Source organism: Uloborus diversus, chromosome 10 (assembly GCF_026930045.1).
Source record: "Uloborus diversus isolate 005 chromosome 10, Udiv.v.3.1, whole genome shotgun sequence".
In the NCBI taxonomy this organism is placed as follows: Eukaryota; Metazoa; Arthropoda; class Arachnida; order Araneae; family Uloboridae; genus Uloborus; species Uloborus diversus.
This window is the reverse complement of record NC_072740.1, coordinates 47,066,057-47,088,936: the sequence shown is the minus strand read 5'-3', so window position 1 is coordinate 47,088,936 and position 22,880 is coordinate 47,066,057. Positions and strand designations below refer to the sequence as shown.

Below are 22,880 nucleotides of genomic sequence, written 5' to 3'. Positions count from 1 at the left end.
GTATATAGCATGAGAAATAGTTAGATATATAACTCAGCAAATGGATTAAAAATAATGTAAGCTTGAAGATCTTTAAAAGAATTACATATTTCATTTTAGTTAAAAGAAAAAAATGGTGATGTCTTTGCTGAATAAAATTTTTCATTTTTTTCAATAATTATCATTACATAATTTGAGTGTATTGTCTCTAAAATTAGTCCATATGTAGGCAAATAGCAATCAGTATGTTATTTTACAAAAAGAAAAAAAAATGATATTTGCTTTCAAAATATAACGTAACCTACTTCTATTAGAGTTGTTTCAACGTATGATCTTTTTATAGTAGGTGCCCCTCTACTCCCTCTGCTATTAACCATATTAAAGTACTACAAGGTTTTAAATATTTGACTCTGTGTCACGTAGTGTTAAATTAATATTTTTGCTCTTGTCGAAGGGATTCACTTGAAATATGAAGTAGCTTCACCCACTTAGTTTTAATGAAGAAGTAGCAGTAGTACATTTTTTTACTTAGAAAAGACAAATTGGACATGGTCTATTAATAACTATTAGTGATGTACACTTTAATTGGCTAAATGTACTAAACTTCAAATCCAAGTGTAGGGAAAAACATATGAAAAGCGAAGAACTTTATGCATACAACAGAGACAATTTTTATGGTACGAACAGTTGTTGCGCTTTCCATGTTTGTTTAATTCCCACACATAAGCTGGCAGCATATGCATGCATGTAGTTATACGTGATAGCAGGAAGAGCACGTCGCTCCAACGTAGGTTATAGATTCTTGAAGAAGTTTGCAGACTATTTCTTAGTTAGTGCAAAAAAGAAATAAAAGTTGAATGAAAAAAAATATTTAAATTTTATCAACAGAAGATTTGCACCATATTATCTTGTATACAACTTACAGGCAGCATGTAGGGGAATGTGGGGCATAATGATATAGCGGTGCAAAGTGAAATGGTCAAATATTTACTCTGCTTTTACGCCAACTATCAAGTAATATTTTAAATATGTAGTAATGCATGCAGTCTCTTCCAGTCAAGAAAAAATACCTCTGAAAACCAAAGAATGTAATAACATAAGCAAATTTCAAATATTGATGCTCATATTGTAATATTTTGTCCTGAATAAAAAATTATTTTTTTATTATTATATTACAAACTTCTTGTTATTAACATTTTAAATATTAATTGACACCTACTAATATTCAGTTCAGTATTTTTTTGATTAATGTATGTCTTATTTGTATTTTAAATTCCTTGTACAGTTAGTCAAGTGCATGCGGTGCAAAATGGATGGCGCAAAGTAAAATAGTTCATTTCATTTACTTATTCAGTGTTTTATCAAATCACTTGCGTATTCATTTAATAATTATTTCATTTTCAATCTTTCATTAATAATTTTCTTATTTATTCATTCATTCACTTATTTTCTTATTCATTCACAATTTTATGAACTGATTTATTTTCTCATTTATTACCTTAATCACATTTATTTATTTATTTGTGTATTGTTCAAGTTCCTTTTCATTTATTTATTCATTCTCTTATTGACTCATTTATTTAATCAAAAATATCTTTAATAACAGAATAGAAAATTTTGCATTAGAAAAAATTTTATTTTTCACTTTGCCCCATGAAAAAAAGAAGTGCAAAATTTCCACCCTTTTTTGGAGGTACGAATTTACTGCCAAAAATTAAAAAATATGTTTCAATGCAAGTTTTATTTTTAAAAAAATATTGTTCTTTCTTACTATACTGTAATTTTCAGGACAAACTTCCAACTTGTTCGTTTTGAAAAAAGTAAGTTATCTTAACCATTTCACTTTGCCCCACATTCCCCTACTTGTAGTTTTTAAGGGGTCACAGTATCTACAAGACTTTTTTTTTTAATTTAGGGAAATTTAGTTTTTCTTTAAAATTATAACATGCACATTTACTTCGAAATCAATAATTTACTTTCAAAATTTAAAAAAAAAGGTCAACTCTTTTTAAAAATTCAAAAAATTTAGGAAAATTTCAATTTTTTAAAATCTTTAGAGGGTTTTTTTTTGTTTTTGTTTTTATACTTTTTTTTAAAACAGTTTTTTGCTAATCGATAACAATGACCATCCCTATAAACCTGTGCATTTATTTGCTCATATATTTATTAGAAAACTTTCTGTGATTAATTATGTAAAACATCGTATTTGTTTTTAATTGTTTTAATAGGTATAATATGTTATAAACATTTGAGCTTTTTATAAAATGCTTATCTAATGGACAGTTTTGTTAAATATATTATCCTGACTGCAAAATGTGTTACTTTCAAGCTGTATCTTTTTTGAAAAAAAATCCTAAGGGATTCTAATGACATGAAATCGCAAAAAAAAAACGATCATCGAGAAAAAGTAATTTAAAGTTTTTCTTTTGCATAAGAGCACGTAGCGAGCATGACCTAAAACCACTCATAACTTTTTAAATATTTGAGCTGAAGCAATGAAACTTTTTCCCTGTGTTTGAAATAATTTTTAGTATTGAAATAAGCAATAATTTTTTTTTGATCGTTTGATAATTTTCGATTTACTGCAACCCCTTAAGTTTAGCATCGTACTTTTATGCATTTCTCGCTGCCGATTAAAATCTTACAATAATTCAAATGTCGTTTTATCTTATGAACTGTTTTCGGGATTTTTTAATCTGCGTAGCAGACTGCTGTAAAGAGGTTTGCTGCTGTTAAGCCAGACTCGAACAAGCATTTTAAGGCAACAGTTAATGATTTTTAATCTGTTATTCTGCCAACAAGTTCAAGGAAAATAATTAATCATTCACGCAAATGTGAGCAACTGATACAAATTCGAGTGTATTAATTTGTGTAATACAAAAAAATTAATACAAAATAGAGTGAAAGAAAAAAAAGCGATAGACTCGCCTTGTTTGTCGACTGTAAAATCCACAGTAACTAAGCACGGGAGTATATTACTTAGGCTTCTTAAAACAATTCCAGATTCAATGCAATTGTTTATTTTACTTTGAAAATGGCTGTAAAAATGGACAATGCGAAATATCGATGACGTTAGTACATCAAAAAAAAATCAGATTTACTCTGTACTCTTACTTTATTTTTATGTAAAATAGCTAATTTAACTGGTAATTTGTATTGTGTTGCTGTAAGTGCAATCCTAAATTACGTTTTAACTCCTCATGATTTGAAGTTGGGACATGTAAGCTCTTTCTCTAAAGCAAAATTATTAACCCAATATAAATTAGTTATCGACAATCAATCATAACTTTATTACTTACAATTGAATGAAGAATTAATAAAGCAAATGATACAATGACGGTAATTATGAAAATTGACTTTTAAAAAAATCCGATGTCTCGGACATTATTTGTACGAATTTCGCAGGAATGACCCTTGTATGAACACCGTTTATGATCATTCTTGCTGTGAATTTTCCAATATTCATTATAAACATTTTGCTAGTATTTTTCTTTTTTTTTGAATAAAACTCTTTTAGGTAATTTTTAGATTTTAAAGCCAAAAGTATTTTTATTTTGTATTGAAATTTTATAGATTTTTTTTTTCAAATTTATTTCTTACTCATTGTCTTTCTCTTTATATTATCTGTAAACCGTTCCAAGTCAAACACTTTGTTTCCAGAATATTCCGTTTATTTCGATTCTGTATCACGTTCGCGGAAATTTTTACTTCCTAAAAATATTTTTCTTAGAAAATCAGTAGCTCAATTTTCTTGATTGACAATATTTTCATCCTATTCAACATCTGCAAGAAGTGTATTAAAAAGGCTCAATTTTTCCAATGTGGAACGGACATTCTAATTCATTAGCGAAAACTCGGTGCAAAGTGAAAAGCAACGAAGTAACTGTTATAAAGAAGCGAATCAGTTATTCTGTAATACTAACGGGAAAACGAACTGGGTATTTCTGTGAGATAGCTACTAACTAAACATATAGTAGTGGATATGGAGAGCAAATACCTCAAGAACTTCTAAACTTGGAACCAAAAGAGGAGGGGGGCTCATAATCAGCAATTGGTAAGAGAAGTATTGATTGGTGGGGAATTTTCAAAAATAATAATTTGCGTAGCTTAGGTCATAAAAGGATTGCCGCACGTCCTCCCTGATTAAGAAAAAAAGGAGTAAGAATATTTGAAGAGGTGCTATGCAAAATCAAACAGGTACAGTTAAAAAAAAACTATCAGGAAAACACGAAAAACTATTATTTATTTAATGTTCGACTTTGCACGAACAAAAAGTTGTTAATATAGTTCAGTTGGTACTTTCTGTTAATATTTTACAGCATGATTTAATAGAACTATGTTAATTATTTAATTATTTAACGTTAAATATTGGATGTGTTCCTGTTTGATTAAGCTAGGTGGATATGTGTTTTTTTTTACATGTTTGTTAATATATTTCAGTTTGCACCTATAGTTAACATTTTACATCGTGTTTTAAAAGAAATATGCTAAGTTTAACTCAAAGATTAAAGGCAAAGCTAAGTATTTTGTAGTAAGTTACCGCCCTAAGCCAAGGCTAAGGCAGAAAAACATAAAATACAATTGAGTTGAACCGCACCATTGCTGCGGTCACTCGTCTGGTGTGCTAATTCAATATTTAGCTACCAGTTGGTTTGGCTCTCTTGGCTCCTTAAAGAGGTTTTCCGCATCCAGCTCAGTTACTTCCTTTTTCGGGCTCTGCTAAAAAGCACGAAACTGCAGTTCTTGGATTGAACAACTGAGCTGGCGGTGTATTTTAGGTATTTCTGCCTTAGGGGCCCTGGCTTAGGGCGGTAACTTACTGCAAAATATGCTAATTATTTAATTGTTTAACATTAAATATTGGATATGTTCTTTTTTTTTTCTCTTGAACTAGGTGGATATGGCTTTTTTTTTTTTTTTTTTTTTTTGTATGAACTACGTTGGGATATGTTCTCTTTTGCCAGGACAATTTGTTTTCTGATTTTTTTTTAAATGAAACCACTCAAAAAATTTAACAAAATAATGTTCAGTCTGGTAGTTTCAATTTCAAATCTAATCTCTTGCAATAGCTACAGTACAAATAATATCACTTGCTTGTGATTTAAAGCCGCAAAATAATGTACGAAACATAGACTTCTTTACATGCAATGTTACATCAACAGAGTTGTTGTATAACTTGCAAAGTTTTGTAATATTAAAATCAGAATGCAAATAAATTGTCTTCGACTTTTTGCGATTATAATAAATTTCTCGTCTTTTTAGCTTTTTTTAAAAACTTCCAAACAAAATATATCACCTTCAGATTTTCTACTAATTCAATCACCACCACTATCCTCTTTTGGACTTTGATTGAAATCGACTTTTTTTTGCTATATTACTTAAATTTGTTGGTTTCTATTGAGTAATGTGCTTAAAAAACTTTTTTCACACTGGAATTACTTTTCCGTTACTGTTGAAAATGCTATAGTTAACATTGAACCCACGCGTGCATTGCGGGAGTCACATGACCACGTTACAACGTCCCATTGGCTGAAATGGATTCGTTCGTGTTTGCTTGGGACACAGGTTTGGATATGTTCTTTTATACGCAGAACGTCAATTTTCAAAGCTCTAAAATAAAAGAATATGATTTTTCGGGGTGAAACAAACTACACTACCGTATAGAAATATGGATGAGAAATACAAATCAGTCACCACTTCAATTTTATATTTTTGTGGATGTGTTGACTTCTGCATGGCACCTTCTCATTCAACGGCTCAATTAAGTCGAACTACCTAACAGGTAACCAAATATCAAGGTACCTTTTTGGTTTCGCTCATTTGGTATGATTTCCCGTCTTACTGGTTTTTCCAAACCACAACCAAAGAAAAATTAATTTTACTGATTGAATTAAGGAGCATGTTCAAGTTATCATGTTAAAAAATTTCAAAACAGAAACATTTTCAGTAATGCAAATAACTAGAATATTTAATCATATTACTTAAGGGAGTTATCCAAGTTCAAACAGCACCCCCCCCCCTCCACTTCCTTTTTTTTTTGAAAACTAAAAACAACAGTTTTTAAGTATTTTCTTTGACTTGTCGGATTGTAAAATGTTATCTGTTATGCAGACAAAGAAGAAAATCAGCAATCTAAGGAGTCTACACTTCAAATGTTTCATTGACTTGACAGAATAATAACTGAGAATAGAAAATCTGAAAAGCCCTTCATCAATTTCGCCTTAGGGAAAAAATATTTTACGCACTTAAGCATTTTAATTTTTCCCTTTGTTCTTTTGGAACCCCAATTCAAAATTCCTTATAATTAGTTTTTCATTTTGTAATGCTTAATACATAGAAACAATTTCCCTAGAGAAAGCAGTTCACTTAAGCAGCTCCTAACTCTCATAAATTTCTAAGCGTAAACTACATTTCAGAAGCATTTCCTTGTCATCCTTAAGACTTACATATTTCTAAGCTTTTTCTTTGAGTTTTGATTTTTCTAAAATTGTCCTAAATGTCAAAAATAGCTTGAAAAATTGCCTTAAGAGTTTTTATAGATAGCTTAAATACTTTTATTACCATAAATACTTTTTTTTAAAAACATTTTTCCTTGTAAAGGAATATTTAGTTCAAAAAGAACTTAAAGCATTTTATGTAGTACTTGTTAAAAGTAAAAGTAAATTTCTTCTCAAACATGAAATATTATTTATATAAATACAGCACCAGATCATATGTGCTACATAATTATCCGTTGTCCGGAAGGTTAAATAGGACACCAGAGTCTCTTTATACTTAGGCTTTAAGAACAATAAAAACATTTTTATACTAGTAAACAACAATGCAAAATAAGGATTCAAAACTTACTGAGAATGAGATCAGGTAATCTTGACGTTATTTTGTATGTGCACTGTTCTCTAGTGATAACATACTGCTAGTTGATAAAGCTTTATCAGGAGTTAGGTTTTGGGCTGACAATGAAATCAGGATTAAGGGAATGCTTGTAGTACTACATGAAAAACTGGGGGATAGCTTTACTGGTCTAATGGCTTTATTTGGCGCATCCATCTTATTAATACCACAGTTTTCTATTTTCGCCACCCTTATTTTTGCTTTTACATATTTATGACAAATATACAAGTAGTAACTAGAAACGTAAACATTTCTTTTAACAAAAACACACCAACTGCACTTAAACCTAAAATAATTTATGGTTTAGAGTGTTTTAGTTGGTAAAGATACGGGAAAGGTACACCCAAACCTGTTTTTGCGCTGTAGAAAGGGACTGCTTAAAAAAATCGCACAAAAAAAATGCCCAAAACTTCACTTGAATTGCTTCTTAAAATAAAATACAAATAAGCCAAGTCATGATAATTTTGCCGCATTGTAAGAAAAAGTTTCTCGAATAATGAAATTTTTGAGAGGTCACAGTGACATTCCACCGGCATGCGCCTGTCCTCAAAATAATTTCGTCATTTGAGTCCCAATATGATTGAAAATTTCATATACCGCACAAAAAACAATAAATAAAATAAAATTATTTTGAACTTTGACATCTTGAATTCAAATTATGTTTTTCGCAATCACGAGTGTGTGTGTGTGTATGTAGGCGTGTGTGCATGTGGGGGGGGGGTATGTTTGTTTGTGTGGGGGGTATGTGTATGTGTGTAGGCATGTTTGTTTGTGTGTGTGTATGTGTGGGTAGTGGTGTGTATGTGTGTGTAGGTGTCTGTATGTATGCGTGTGTGTATGTGTTTGTGTGTGTAGGTGTATGTGTGTGTATGTGTGTGTAGGTGTCTGTATGTATGCGTGTGTGTATGTGTTTGTGTGTGTAGGTGTATGTGTGTGTATTTGTAAGTGTAAGTAAGTAAGTGACGCAACCTGGAGACGGTTTTCGCTATGGGAACAGCATTGTGAGGCGGCCGGTCGACGGTGGTGGTGCAGAGGGAGGGCGGGGGAAAATAAAATCAAAGGACATCAAAACAGTCAAGTGAGAACAATAAGCAATCGTGATTGCTCAAAAAAAATGGAAAAATAATCGCCCAAAAATAGGTTTGAGTGTATTCTTATATTGATATGTTCCTAGAAACAGTAATATAATTATTTGTTGTTGTACGTATCGTATTTTTCAGCTACATAAAAACCACTATACTGTGAACGTATAAAACGCTTCCGAAATGCATTCAGGTAAGTTTTATTTATTTTTTTTAAATAGAATCCTCCAGATGAATGAAAATGAGGAACTTTTAATTTGGTAAGACATTCAACTTAATCTTTAGAGAAGTTCAACTCCATATGACTCGTAATGTACTAAACACGACAAAAACTGTGTCTGGACTTTGTCGCCAATACCATTCTAGTTACAGATAGACTTTTTACTATAACCTATTGCTATAGTAAACCGGAGATTGGGAAAAAGCAATATCAATGTTACAAAACAGAGTAAAAACCGTACTGTAGGAATTTATATCTATCTGTGTTCATTTTATTTCATGTGTCTGTATACTGTTAAAGTATATAAAAAATACTGACGATATTAATAAATTGGAAAAATTACCAGGATTTCTTATTCAAATTTGCTTTTTATTTTAAAGGTGTGTCAGTCTGCGTTGGAGTATGGACTTTGGTTTCTATATCTCTGGAGCGATACTTTGCCATCTGCAGACCACTACATTCTCGACAATGGCAGACAATATCGCATGCTTACAAAGTCATACTTTTAGTCTGGATAGGATCACTTTCAACCATGGTTCCTTCCGTGCTTCTCAGTCAGCTCATTCCCACAAAAAGTCCAGGTAAAGTGTCCGTAAATTTTAGCCGACATTTAGTTTCTGTTCTTAACTCACAAGGTGTCTGAAAGTCCTTGACATATTTCAAAAATTCGTGGAAGAGCAACAAGTTGTCGTGTGAATATGCTGTTGGCACAAGAACGTTTCAGAGGTTCAAAAATTTCGTAATATATCGTAAAAAAAGAAAAAAGAAAAAAACCTTTCAAATTGTATTTAAAGGTGGTGCTGTATTGTCACTGTAAGAAAAATAAACGTCATGTGAGCTGTTAAATCATTTATTAAACAATACCTTTCATTACATGAGTTGAACGTGCGCACCGTTTGTTACCCATACTAATCTAAATGATACTCAAATTCATCCTATGTTTTAGCCAGCATGAACTGCGAACACACTTAACCCTACTTGGGAAATTTGCAATTTTAGATCTTTCACGCCAGCAGTGCTACACAATTTGACACAAATGAACATTAAAAAAAAGAAAAATTATGAACCTGTGAAATATTGTGGCCCAAACCGAACATTCATACTACATTAGATGCTTCTTTGCAAATTTTTAAAATGTGTCAAGAACTTTTCATTTTTTTAACTTAAATGCTTTTTGCCACTTAGTTTTTGTTGTAAACGAAAATATATTTCACAAAATTTTAAGAATCATTACTTCACTTTTATTGATGATACCTTTCGAAACATTGCATATTTATTTTCTCGTTGATCAGTTTTAGATGTTAAAGTATTTCATGAAGATAACTGTTTTTAATGTTTTAATTTGCAGAAAATCATATCGTGCAATCAGTTTTTTTTACGTGTTAATCCTTCTAAATTTTAGTGATGACCAAAGAAGGGTGTGGGGGCGATCATTAACTTAACTTAAAGTAGTTCGCAAATAGGGATGCGCCGATAAGCGGTTATCGACCAAATTGGTCGATAACCGATCAAATGGCCGTCGATAATCCATCGATTAACGATCATAATGATTATTTTTATACTACTAATTTATCCATCCCTTTTTTCCCTTTTGAAACAGATAGTTAATAATTTCTTTCTTAGAGTCGATTTATTTTTCACCATTTTCCAGATTTTCATACCATAATTTCAAAATTTGTTAAATTTCTTTGAGCTAATTTTCATATTTTTGTTAATAAAGTTATTTTATGTTAACTAATGAAGTTTATATTTTAAAGAAATGTTGGGTTGCGTGTGTTTCGACAGTTACTTTTGAAACTTATTGAGGCTACTTTTAAAATTTATGAAGTTCAAGGTCAATATAACATAGTATTTTTTAAAATAGATTAACCGTCTTTAATTAAAACAGCAATAAGAATTCAACATTAGTATGCAATTATTTTGAACTAGCGGTACCTGCACGGCTTTGCCCGTAGTTGAGTATTAAAAGGACATTTGTTTCGCCTGTATACTTACAGTTATAAATATACAGTACACATGAGTTGTAAATATATATATTTTTTTAATTCAAGATCTCTTCATACTTTTGGAAGGTTTGAAAACTTAGTATGCAGCTTAACAGAAACCAGCAGAAGCCTTAGACATACATAAAAAGAAGAAAGGAGTTTTACTTCTTTGCTTAAAACGCAAAAGAACACATTTTTCCAAAATTGAACTTTACAGCAAGAACTTTGTAATAACAATATTTTTTAACAATTTACTCTGAACATAATTCCATAAAAAATTAAGGGAATAAAAGCAGACTACTTTTTCTCAACAGTTAAAATATTTTAAATTAAATCCTTTTCAATAAAAGTAAAGGATTGATCGCAAAAATAAGTACGTTTTTAAAAATGTTTAAAACAAAAAATCAATAATAATAACGAAACAATCAAAAGGAGTTAAAGACGTAACCATGGTAACATACAAATCTAATTTTCCGATTCGAAAATTATTTTTATTTAAGTCTATTTGTTTTTATTCTTAAGCGTAATCATTTTGAATCGTTTGGCTTGCTGAAGGTAAGCCTTGGTCTTTGGTTTTCTTTAAACGATTCCTGCAGCTCTCCTAATATTACCAAACATGTGTAACATGAAATAAATGCATAATATATATACATTTCAAATATTATTTTAATTGTCGAGATTCAAGAGAAAAAAAAAAGATTTTACATTACTTGGGGTAGGTAGGTAGGTTGGTCCGGTCCAACGTTTCCCGCAAGAAGTGGACCAACATACCCTACCTTCTTGGTCTAAAAAAATATTTTTTCACATCATTTTTATTTCTTTGAGACAAAAAAATTGAAAAAAAAATACAAATAATTTTGAGCTAAACAAACTTACTAAAAAAAGGAGTTTTTCTGCAATCATAAAAAAAACCATTAAAAAAATCGCAGAAAAAAGTTGCAGTTTTCTGAAAACTACTCAGTACTACTGAAATAACTTTCTGGGAAAAAAAATGTTCAATAGTAACTCCGTCATGTGATTTCATTACAGGATTTGTAGGACCATGTATGATGTTTGTTAGTTGTAAATTGAAATAAAAAAATAATAGTAAAATAATTGAGAATGGTGAAACGCGTGCACCATGGTCCAGCGTGACCCATCTTCCTCTACTGTATTTGAAAAATAGTTTTCTCTTTACAACTATTGTTATGATGTGTTAATATTTTTTTTAACGTACTGGGAGTCGATATTTTATATATTTTTGTATAAGCTCTGAAAATGTGAAGCTCATTCAAAATATGAAGCTTCATACATAGAACGCATATCAGAACACTTTTCTGGAACACTGACACATATCTCTTTTCAGAAAATATCATAGCACACTTATTGAGATAATTTTTAGAAGATATATGGAACACTCTTCCTTTTTCCTGAGTCTCTGATTTTTCCAGCAGTTTTGGTGTCCAGTCAGATGCAATTTACGGAGTTGATAGTTGTCAGCCAAGGGGCTGCCTTCTACCGGGAAAGTCATTCGCGACGCCATCTAATGATGATGATTCGAAGATCAATTTATTTTAATATCACATTGAAGACATCACACTATTGACCGACTGTCAAAAAAGCTGTGTTTATCAATTGTTCAAGATCATTACTTATTGTTTTTCTTTTCTACGAATATTATTAAAAAATGTAAAGACAAAAAACAATCTCCAGTTTTTCAATAAAAATGTATCTATGAGACGACTTCTATTTCTAACTTTTGCAATTCTTGATTCAATTAAACTTTCTTTTTGATCAGTATTTTAATGTGGAATAAATATTTTTCATCCTGAGGATTTTTTGATACTTTCTTTCAAACGGATTAGACTCAGAACTTAATTTAGTATCTTTTTGTAACAAAGCACCTTAGCAACACATTTGAGTACACATTCTGTCTACTATAGCCTTGTTTTCTTAATAAAGTGCTTCAAACGCGTGTCCATTCTGTGCTGGGAATTAGCAGTGAATTTTTTATTCAAAATATGACATCCGTTTTGATATTTAGTTTACTGAGCTCTGTTCTCAGAACCTTTTGCAAATATTAGTTTTTACACCTAAAATTCCTCAAAATAAGACCCTTGGCCTAGCACACACTCATCGCAGCTAGTCTTCTGAGCTTCGAAGGCTGCTTTGTAGTCTGCTTCCAAAATGTCCTTTAAAAGTCTTGTACTAGCCCTTTCACGGCATCCAGAGTTCTATGGTGATGCCCTTTTAGTAATGTTTTCATCTTCGGGAATAGAAAGAGTCTGCTGGGCTAAGTAGTTGCTGTAGGTGGGCTATTGAAACGTAGATATACCATCATTGACCAAGAAGTCTTGGTGGATGAAGCAAGTGTTCCCAGCATGTCTCAAGCTTTCAACGATGATGCTATGAACTGCCATTTTATGAAGTCCAACTTCATCTGCAATCATTCTCCAACTAACCGGCGGTCCGAATTTAGCACAACACGCACACGTTCCACATTTGCGTCCATTCTGATGGTTGACGGACACCCTCTTTGAGATTTATCCTCGACGCTCTCCCAGCCATCTTTGAAACACATACGCCTCTAACAGACAATTATCTCCGAACATTTGCTTACACATCTTCAAAATCTCTGAGGCCGATTTACCAAGTCCCACAAGAAACTTAATCGCGTAACACTGTTCAAATGTTCTCTGCATTTTACAGCTGGAACCGACGTTAGCAACAGTGGTACACTATAACCTCGATGCTGCCCAAACAAAGACTCCCAGGTGACTGCGGACCGGAGTGATCCCCACCAGTAACCCCCACCACCGAGCTAAACGTTTTGTGCGCACTAGGGAGGTACCGTCGCATCAGGAAAGAATGAGTCTCATTACTTATCATACAGACCCTGTATGTTACTTCACATAAAAAGGGTTCATCAAAACTTATCCCTAAAAAATAACTGTTCTATAATTGTTCATTTGAAATTTTCTTTTTGTAGTAGTTTTAATTTATCAGAATAACTATAGCATTGATTGTGATTGTATGACGTTTTATTCATCAAAAGCTTTCTTCATATTCCTATTTAGGAAACATTTTTTCAAACTTCGACAGTAGGAGAAAGTGAGAGAATGAGGGTAATACAGTGCGCTTTTGTTCACATGTTCATACCATACACACAACCATTTACAGAATGTACATGTGTACGTCACTGCCTGTGTGTGCTGTGACGTGTGTACGTCACTGCCATTTACAGAATAAGTTAAAAAGTTATTGCGAAGAAGACGACATTATGCTTGCTTGTTTTGTTTGTGTGTACTATGTGCTATACTATTTTGGTCTGTCAGTTTATTAGTACCACTGAGCACTACGTTCCCTGAAAAGGAGAGCTTCCACTTTTTCGTTTAACAGATTTTAGAGGCATTTGAAAAATAAGCGTTTTTAAGAAACTCTTTACGTAATTGCAGACCTGAAAATTCAAAAAAAAAAAAATGTTTCGCAACAAATGGCCAGGAAACACTTTTAATTAAGTTATATAGCGAAATTTTCATTTTGAGACTCTACTTTATCCTGGAGTTTTATTTTTTATGAAAACAGGAACGCAGCCTCTAGCCAATTCGCTGCATTTCTCCACGCAACCTTTCAGCGTAGTGCCGAAAAAATCGTTAAGCGCAATGCCAACTTGTTCTCATTAAATTTAGTATCCTGAGTAAAATGGCGACTCAAAATGAAATTTTCGCTGAATAACTAAATTAAAAGTGTTTTCTGGTCACTTGCTGTGAAAAAAAAAAAAATTGAATTTTCGAGTCTGTGTGCCGTATAATCTTCGTGAATAATGAACGTATAAGTTCATTAAAAACCCTCATTTTTTTCAATGTCTCTAAAATCTGTTAAAAGAAAAACTTGACGCTCTCCTTTTCAGGGAATGTAGTGCTCAGTGTTACCAATAAACTGTAAAAAGTGAAAATTTTTGAAACTGACATATTTGAGAAAAATAAAAATAAAAAATTATTTTTTAACTTTTTTTCCAAAAGACTGGAAAAAAACTAATGCACACATTTCAAAATGTTGAATATGTTTTTAAACAAGAAAAAATATCCTTTTAAATAAAACAAATCGCAACAAAATATGTTCTACCGTCCTTAAGATAATGTACTTTAAAGATTTTGACGAAAATCCCAAGTGAGAAATCATGACAGGACCGCCATCTTTGGCGGCCTGTATCTGGGCCCAGGAATTTTTTTGGGCAAAACAAAAAAAAAAGGTATTTCTTAATTTTTTATGAATTTTAACATATGTTAAATTTAAAAAAATATGAGACCATCATGTTACAGCCCTTGTTGAACTGACATGGATTCTACCAACTACAAAAATTTAATATTTATTTATTTTATTTCAGTTATTTTTGACGTTGGTTGTTTAGTTTTGCATACTAATAGCAAATTTACTCGAAACAAATAGGTTTTCTTAAGCCACATAATGGCATAGAAAACTGCTTGTTTTTGAGGATAATTCTGAGCAGTCCTCGTTATGTATTTCTGCTCATTAACAGTTTGCAAGATATTAGCAGTTTACAAGATATAAGAAAACCGCTTGTCTTTGCGGATAATTCTACGCAATCTCTATTATGTATTTCAGCTCAGTAACAGTTTGCAAGATATTAGCAGTTTGCAAGATATAAGGAAACCGCTTGTCATTGCGGATAATTCTGCGCAATCCTTGTTATGTATTTCTGCTCAGTAACAGTTTGAAATATATTTAAATGTTACTTGCACTAATAATTTAATGTCGGATTTTATGCTTTTATGATCAAACCAATAATTTATGTACAGCACACAGTTCTCTCCTCCTAAGTTCACATCTCCGAACTTGAGACTATGTCTGCAGCTTCTACATGAAGGCCAAATAGAAGCAGTTTGTATCTGTTTTACCATTAGATGAATAAGTAAGAGTCATTTTATAATTGACTTCATTAATTTGACGACAAATACTGAGTCAAAGATAGCAGATCCTATTTTACCAATCTTAGGCGATCATTCCACCCCCTTTTTTGTGAAAACCTGGTAGTAAATAAATAGAATAACCCTGTTATATCTACTACCTCACATAAGCAACTAGATTTGAATTTTTTAGGTTTGAAAGCTTTTTTCACAAGTGAAGTAAATATAATCACTCAAAAAGAACTAGCCAAAAAAGTACAAAAGTGTTTAAAAGACACTTTCTTTGTATGAAAAGGATTACCAAGTAGAGTATGACATTTTTTGGTTAATTGCATTTTTTTTTTTTTTTTTCAGTTTCGTACCTTTCTTTGATATAAGATTTCTCCGATTGTATAGGGTAATTCTGCGTGATGCAAGTTAGCTGTTTTCATGGATGTAGGAATAACTGGATGGAGCACTGGGGGAATTTCTCGATGCGATAACCGTAACCGGCCGCCATCTTGGGATCTATTTTATTTTTATCCTCATGTTGGCGATTTTATCAAAATTTAGTCTTTCCTTCATGTTAGTCTTATCTTTGTTGATTTCTAGCTGCTTTTTTCCATTGTGCTGTATTCTAATTTCGTAATCTGGACTGGAGGATGCAAAGTTTTGATAATTTAAATAACTTTGTTATCTTATCTATGGGAAAATCATTGTATTTTTAAAAATATTTTAAAACCAGTGGAGCATTCATTTGTCACTAAATTAATTTTAATTAACTAAAGACATTAATTATACAATTAGCTGAAAATCGATGTGTACTGTTTCTCGTTGTTTATCTATAAATATGAACTCTTTATTTTAGTGAAGTTTTAAAATTTTAAATGATAGCCTTAAAACAGAATCAAATTGTTACTTTGAGCTGAAATTTGGAATTTTAGGTCCGGGTAAGAAAAAAATTTCATTCAAATATACATTGAAGAATAAATTTTTCAAAATGTTTATGTTGTTTTTAGATTTAGACTTTCATATTAAGTCTTTGAAAAATGGTTTGTCAATATTTATTCATGTAATACGTTTTACGTTGTTTAAAACTTGACTTGTATAAGGACCTAGCTTCATAATTTCTTCGATATGATATTGAATTAAAATCATGAGCTTCTACAATGAGTTTTTTTTAATGAGTTTCCTATTACCTTAAGATTTTATACCAACCAATATTTTTCTTTTAGAGACTTAACAGGTAATTTTTTTTTAAACTAACGGAACGGTCTATGTGTTGTAAAGATGTACCATCATACCTTTAAACAGAAACATTTCTGTTTATTCATTGGAAATTTAAAGCTTAAAATATAATTGTGTTGGGCATTTTTTTTTCCAATTTCCTAGGTAGGCAGTAAATACTTTCATTATCAATTTAAGCTAGAAAAGTAAAGCACTCGAAATTTTCGCTCGCGTAATACGAGTCATTTTTCCCCTTTCTTACCACCCAACATGGCCGCCGCTCTCTCTCAGTTACCTCAAACGCGACAATGGGAGTAGATACGGCATGTTCCCTCCTGTACTCCTACCTCCATGTCTGTTTTCTTCTTCTGCATTATTGTTAAACAACGCAATTACCCTGAGACTTTATGTAATAGATTTTGAATGTCATATACTTCACATGCTCAGACAAGCCATGGTTAAGGTGTAGTTCTGTTAAGTGCGCAGAAATCGGTCACTTCCCCCTATTCCTTTTTTCTTCTATCGAAAGTTAGCTCTTCAAACAAAATCGGTGATTTAATTAATCACTAATAAACTAAAACCGAAATTTTAAGAATGAAAATCAATAAAAAAAAATAGTTTTACGAAGTTCTTATGCCTAGACCTTAACACGAGGTTCACCAGATTTTGAAAAGAAAGAAAATTTTTGAAAAACTTTACTTTTCAGATAACTTTATTTTAATAACCAAATGTCATTTTGCATTATAAATGTCAAGATTTTATTTAAAATCGTAGATACACATTTAAACTAATTTGAAAACGTACAATATCCAAGTAGTGAAAATAAAAAAAGTCTTTCAATTGCCAACATTACAGCTAAACTTCTATAAATTACCAAAATCATTCCTCTTTGTTCAAAATAATTGATACATTTATTGATTGCTATTTTAACATGCAACATTTTTTCCTAAAGCATCTAAAAATTAAACACCACAAGCTTTAATTAAGTCATTATGTAATCAGAATCCTGCTATGTCCATAAAAAGAGTAACTTTACGCAATTTAATTAAAACATGTTTTAAATTTTTCAGGGAAATACAAATGTCGTGAAGAATGGCCAGATGCTCAATCTGAAAGAATTTTTAATATCTACTTAGATGTTGTTCTGCTCGTCATACCTCTACTGATAATGATAATTTTCTACTCCCTTATTGCTCGGAAGCTTTGCATTGGTTCGAAACTGAATTTTAACAAGGGAAAAAGAACAGGTAAAAATGTTTTGAATCTTTCGCAATAATTTTTTTTAAACAATTGATCTTGACGAGGGAGATAGTGAGAATAAATTATATTTTGGCTAGTGAAATATTTGGATTATTTAGTGCTGCCAGTATCATTAAAATAATGTGTTTTTTATGTAATGTTATTCATTTTTTTTAAATAAAATAAAGCTAAAAAGGACTCAAGATGTCTTGTTACGCTTTTTTTTTTTTTTTTTTTTTTTTGAAGGCTAATATATTTTTTCTTTAAAAGCAGAAAAATTACTTTGAAATATGTGCTTCATTTTTTTCCGCTATATATATATATATATATATATATATATATATATGTGTGTGTGTGTGTGTGTGTGTGAATTTAATTTGAAAAAAGGTCGGTTCACTGACATTATTATTACTTAAATGTTTTTGGTACTGCTGAGTAATATCTTTCCTGAAAAGGGAGTTTCCACTATTGAGTTAGCCAGGTTTTAAAAATATTTGGAAAAATGAGTTTTACAAGAACTGTATATGAATGGGCCACTAGAAAATTAGCAGCAAGGGACAAGTAAAACACGTTTAGCTTAGTTATCCAGCCGCATTTCAAATTTCAGTTCCTGCTTTGTTCAAGATCTTTACATTTGAACAAAGCGTGTGTGCTGAAAAACAGTAGGCAATCTTAGGGCACTACTTAAAAAAGTAGTGTGTGGAGGAATGGACTGGTATATGAGTATAGTTGTTGTATGCATATATGTACAGTTAGGTAGGCCGAAATAAGCCACAAAATGTTTTTTTTTCAAAATGAATTTTTGGATAAAGCGTAAAAAAGCTGCGTAGTGAGCTAGTTAGCACTCAGAAAAAAATTCTTGGATATTAAAATATATCTAGCCGGCCCTATTTGACATTGAAAAACCGAAAAAAAGAAAGAAAAATGAATTTTGGGTCTTTTTTTTAAAAATAAATTCCGAATATTTTGCTGGAATGCACCGAAAATGATATAAAATGAGCCATTTCGAGCCTATAAAATGTTTTATTGAGTTTAATGAGCATTTAACCGCACCTTTCTGACATCAAAAATTGTAGGAAAATGAAAAAATATTGAATTTCTTTAAAAACCAATGTGAAAATTTTTTTCAAAATTAAATCATAGACTAATTAATTAAATAACACTGTTAATCATAGTAATTATTATCACGCAATAGTATCATACATTTTCTAAAATTACATATGGAGATAATAAAATTTTGAAAAAAAAAATCTACAAATTTGATTTATAATACCTCATGCACATAATGAATATTATTTTTTGGAATAATATTGTCCCTTGTTATCAAATGATGAAATTTCTTTCATAGCTTGAAGTTTGGCACGAATATATCCATCTCGTGCAGTTGCACCATGAACTTTTATTGCAGCTTCGGTTATTAGTTTCACAGAACGTTTCACAGCTTGCGTGTGACAGGGAAATTTCTCGAAAGTTAATTCTGTAGGCTGCTCTTTGCACATTTCTTTCAAGTCTTGGTCTTTTAGATGCATTGTAAGAGGTGGCTCTGTTACAACACAATTTGCCCAATCAACTAAATCAACATAACCAACGACTTTGAGTTTAGGACGCTTAAAAAATCGTACACCATCCGAGCTCTTCGTCTTCTTATTTCTAGAGTTCAGAATGCGCCTAACAGCTAATTTCCGAATGTATTTTCTTGAGTCAAACAACATTGTCAACAGTAGCTGTTCAGGATGAGCGAAATATGCATTATTTGAGAGAACTTTGAAAATTATCTGCTTAACGCTGTCTGGAAACTGCATTGCAAGAGAAATCATTTTCCAAAAATGTTGGGCACCATACTGGCAGTTCGGTTTCATTTTTATTCCAGACCACATTGGAGCATAAAACTAGCATTACATGCTTTACAAGCAGTGTAAGATTTCTGATGGAGTTGGAGTGCCTATATACAATCGTAACAAACGGTTTGCAGTTGTCAGCCATCGCGCATGACTGAGTTTGCCTGGGCTACTGTCAGCCACGCTAGAAGGGCCGCTACCATCTTTTACGGCACGACAGATTCGATACAAATATTGTTGTTCAGTACTTTTTTATATCTTCCATTTCCAAAGTCAGAAGATTGCAGTCAATTTTATCAAATTTGACCATCGGATTTTTTTCACAATCTCTAAGAAGTTGTCCGATAGCTCCAGAGTATGAATGTTGTCCCTTTGTGCAACCGTCCAATTCCAGAATAAGATGCCTCAGTGGCAACTCATTAGTATGCAGCAGACATATGTTCCACTGTAAAGGTCTTTTGAGATTGGTCTCGAGTAAACGAATTATTCCACCTTTCTATCCCGTATTTACATTTGTTCCGTCGCATCCAATAAACGATAAGTTAAGCAAGCTCATGTTATACTTTTTTCAAAGCCTATAATACCTTGCGAAATTTCTTTTGCACTTTCACCAGTTGTTAGTCATAAATGACCGATGTACTTACTACTTGGTTCTTCTATCAGTGCTACATGTGCTTCAGATGCTAATTTTTGATGGCCAGATGTCTTTTGAAGGGTGTCATCTTTGCGGCCGTTAACAGAATTTCGTTCTGACTGGAGCGCAGCCGGCCGGGAAACTTGTCTTTCCCCCAAGATGGACACTGGGCACAAGAGAGGACTCCTTTAATTGCTTATACTCCCAGCTGTGGGGGTTAAGAAAAGGAAGAATATTTGCGTTCAATTCATTGGTCAGTTTAAAGGACTTCAGGGGATTCACATTTTTTAATACTCAAGGGCTCTATTTGTCAAACATATATAAAATAGTTATAAAATAATCTTAGGAATAATAAAAGCAGTTGAGCGATGTTTATTAACCAGGAGAAACATTTTGAACCGAAGATTAAAAAATTAGCATCTTATATAACTATTTTTAATTTGAGTGTATGCATTTCTTAAAATTGGCGTACAAATGTCGCATAAAATTGATTGAATTTTCAATGTTTTTTCTAAGTAATGTATTGCGTAACATTTCAGTATTTACTTATTTTGAAACTACTTTAAAATAATAATAATAATAATAATAATATTTTTCATTTTTGCCATGTTTCAGTCTTAAAGGAGCTTAGATAAATATTCTACGGAAATGTATGAAAGTCTTTGAGGGTTTCAACTAATTCACTGACAGATACTTCTAATGTTTGCTAAAACTAGTTTTAAACTTTTATTTTTGACCCTCCCTCCTTTTTTTTTTTTTTTTTTTTTTTTTTTTTTGAAAAAAAATTCATTTTTGCCCTTTTTTTCAGTTTTTCAAGGTGAAATAGAGCAGGCTAAATATAAAAAAACAAATTTAGTGAAATTTTTTGAGGATAATAACAGGCCCATATAGGAAATTTCCGCGCTACTAAAAAACAGATTTCCACAAAAAAAGTTTTTTTGGCCCACCCTAATGTACAGGGTGGTCAAAGAATAAGTTGGCGGTTTATCCGTAGGACCCTTCAAACAAAATTTTAGACAATTTTTTGAAGGTATTTGATAGAGATTGTGATGATTTGAAACAGCGCAGTGTTCACGGTTACGGTTATAGCGAACGGATTTCAAAACTTTCGAATAGAAATAAAACTTTTTTCTTACGCAAACTAATCAGCGAATTGAAAACCACAAATGGCGTTTGAACGTTTGGAATGAAGTGAAAATTGCCAGTTGGCAACTTTGATCACTCGACTGAAATAAAATTATTTCCACACTTCTTATAAAAAGATTTTGCACAAGAAGAGCATTCCACGTAATGTTCTGTGATTGTTGCTTTTTCTACTGTTTATTCCTTAGAATTATTCAAAGCTAGTAAGAGTTCTTCCATTCCCGTATTAGTATTAGTCCTTTGTAATCATCTTGTTAGCAAATTTCTTCTCACCAGCAATTTTCGTCTCCTGTCTACCGTTCCAAAGACATTTGAGGCAGTGCGAAGCAAAGGGATGTTAAGTAAAACACGTTTTAAGATAAGGTCCTAGGTAGGCTTTCGTTGAAATTTTTGTCTAAATCGTGCTGTATAGCAGCTCCTACCACAGCTACTAACACTATCTCTTGCCCCAAGACAGAAGAGAGGTTCACCTACCATTTGTACTGGTTATCTCTACATTTTTAATTTTGTCAGTTACATCCCCTTGCTTCTCACTGCCTCATTTGTTGTTTTTCGATACGATTTTCGGACAGAAAAAGAGGGTGTTGCCAATTAAAATTTTAAAATTCTCACACTGTACAAGTAAGCTTGAGCAGTGAGTTGTTCAAAAGTGTCATAATCTTGAGCGCATACCTTCGAACAACTATATCTAAAATTTGGTCTGATTAGTTCAACATATAGGCTTCTAGGGCTTCGGATGAACCAGGACGTTATGTTTGCACCACTTTGTAGAACACATTAGGAGGATGATTTCACGGATTACATTTTAATGCTGATTATTTACGCTGATCTTGTAAAAGTGTCAGTTTCGTATGTTTTGTTAAGATTCTTTTTTTCTTTTTCTTTCTTTTTTAAGGTATTCACTGCGTTAAAATCGACACTTTCAATGAAATATTCGTTATTTTGTTTTATGATTCCGTTATGTAGTTTGATAGATTAGCTTTCCAAAAATGTCTTATTTTTTACTATACAAGAACTACAACTGGAGTTATAGCTGTATTATTACAGAGTCGTACACTAAACTCCAGAGCGGAAGCTGCGTTTAAATACATTTTCTGAAGAATGATATTTTTGAAGAAAGCTTCCTACTGTAACAATGATGTCTCAAAAAGTTATTCAAGTACTGATGCGAAATTTTCTGAGATAGTTCTCTGTAATATTCTTGATGTTTTCCGCTAAAGCTAAGCTGAATTTTAAAATTAAGTAATATTTTTATGTGGATAAGTTTAAATAAAAGCATTTGTTTTCAAAAAAATACCAGTGTAGGAACTTTGTTCAGCTATATTTCAGAACTATTTTGAAAAATTAGAAATCTTTTAGAGCAAAACACACATAAGTGTCATACAAATGTATTACTACAAAGATTTATGTGTGATTAGAACGAATTTTGTCCATAGCTGTTAGCGTAAGACAGATTTTTTTTTTTGCTATTTTTCTTCAAATTTTTCAATTTTTTTAAAAAATAATTTTTTGAAAACTTGTTTTGAAATGGTTTTCAAAGTTTTGAAACATATGTAGTTAAAAAATAACATTTTAAAAAATGTCCCAGTTATTTTTCAAGAAAAATGTCTTCAAATGCAGTCGGATACCTTAATGAAGTTAACTTATCCCATGTTTATATCTTTTAGAACATCAGCGAATGTGATCTTAATTAATATAGCGGTATACCCCTCGAATCTGTTGCAAATTTATTAGGTGTATACCTTCTTTTCTTACT

General features: G+C 31.7%; 1 protein-coding gene across 1 annotated transcript in view; it reads left to right on the top strand.

Moving 5' to 3' along the window:
- Positions 1–8,135: 8,135 nt before the first annotated feature.
- Positions 8,136–22,880, top strand: part of LOC129230989 (cholecystokinin receptor-like) — a 32,543-nt gene continuing 17,798 nt past the window's right edge. The window contains exons 1-3 of the mRNA XM_054865232.1: positions 8,136–8,145; positions 8,553–8,753; positions 17,341–17,517. Coding sequence (XP_054721207.1) covers positions 8,136–8,145; positions 8,553–8,753; positions 17,341–17,517 — 388 coding nt within the window. The remainder of the gene's footprint in view (positions 8,146–8,552; positions 8,754–17,340; positions 17,518–22,880) is intronic.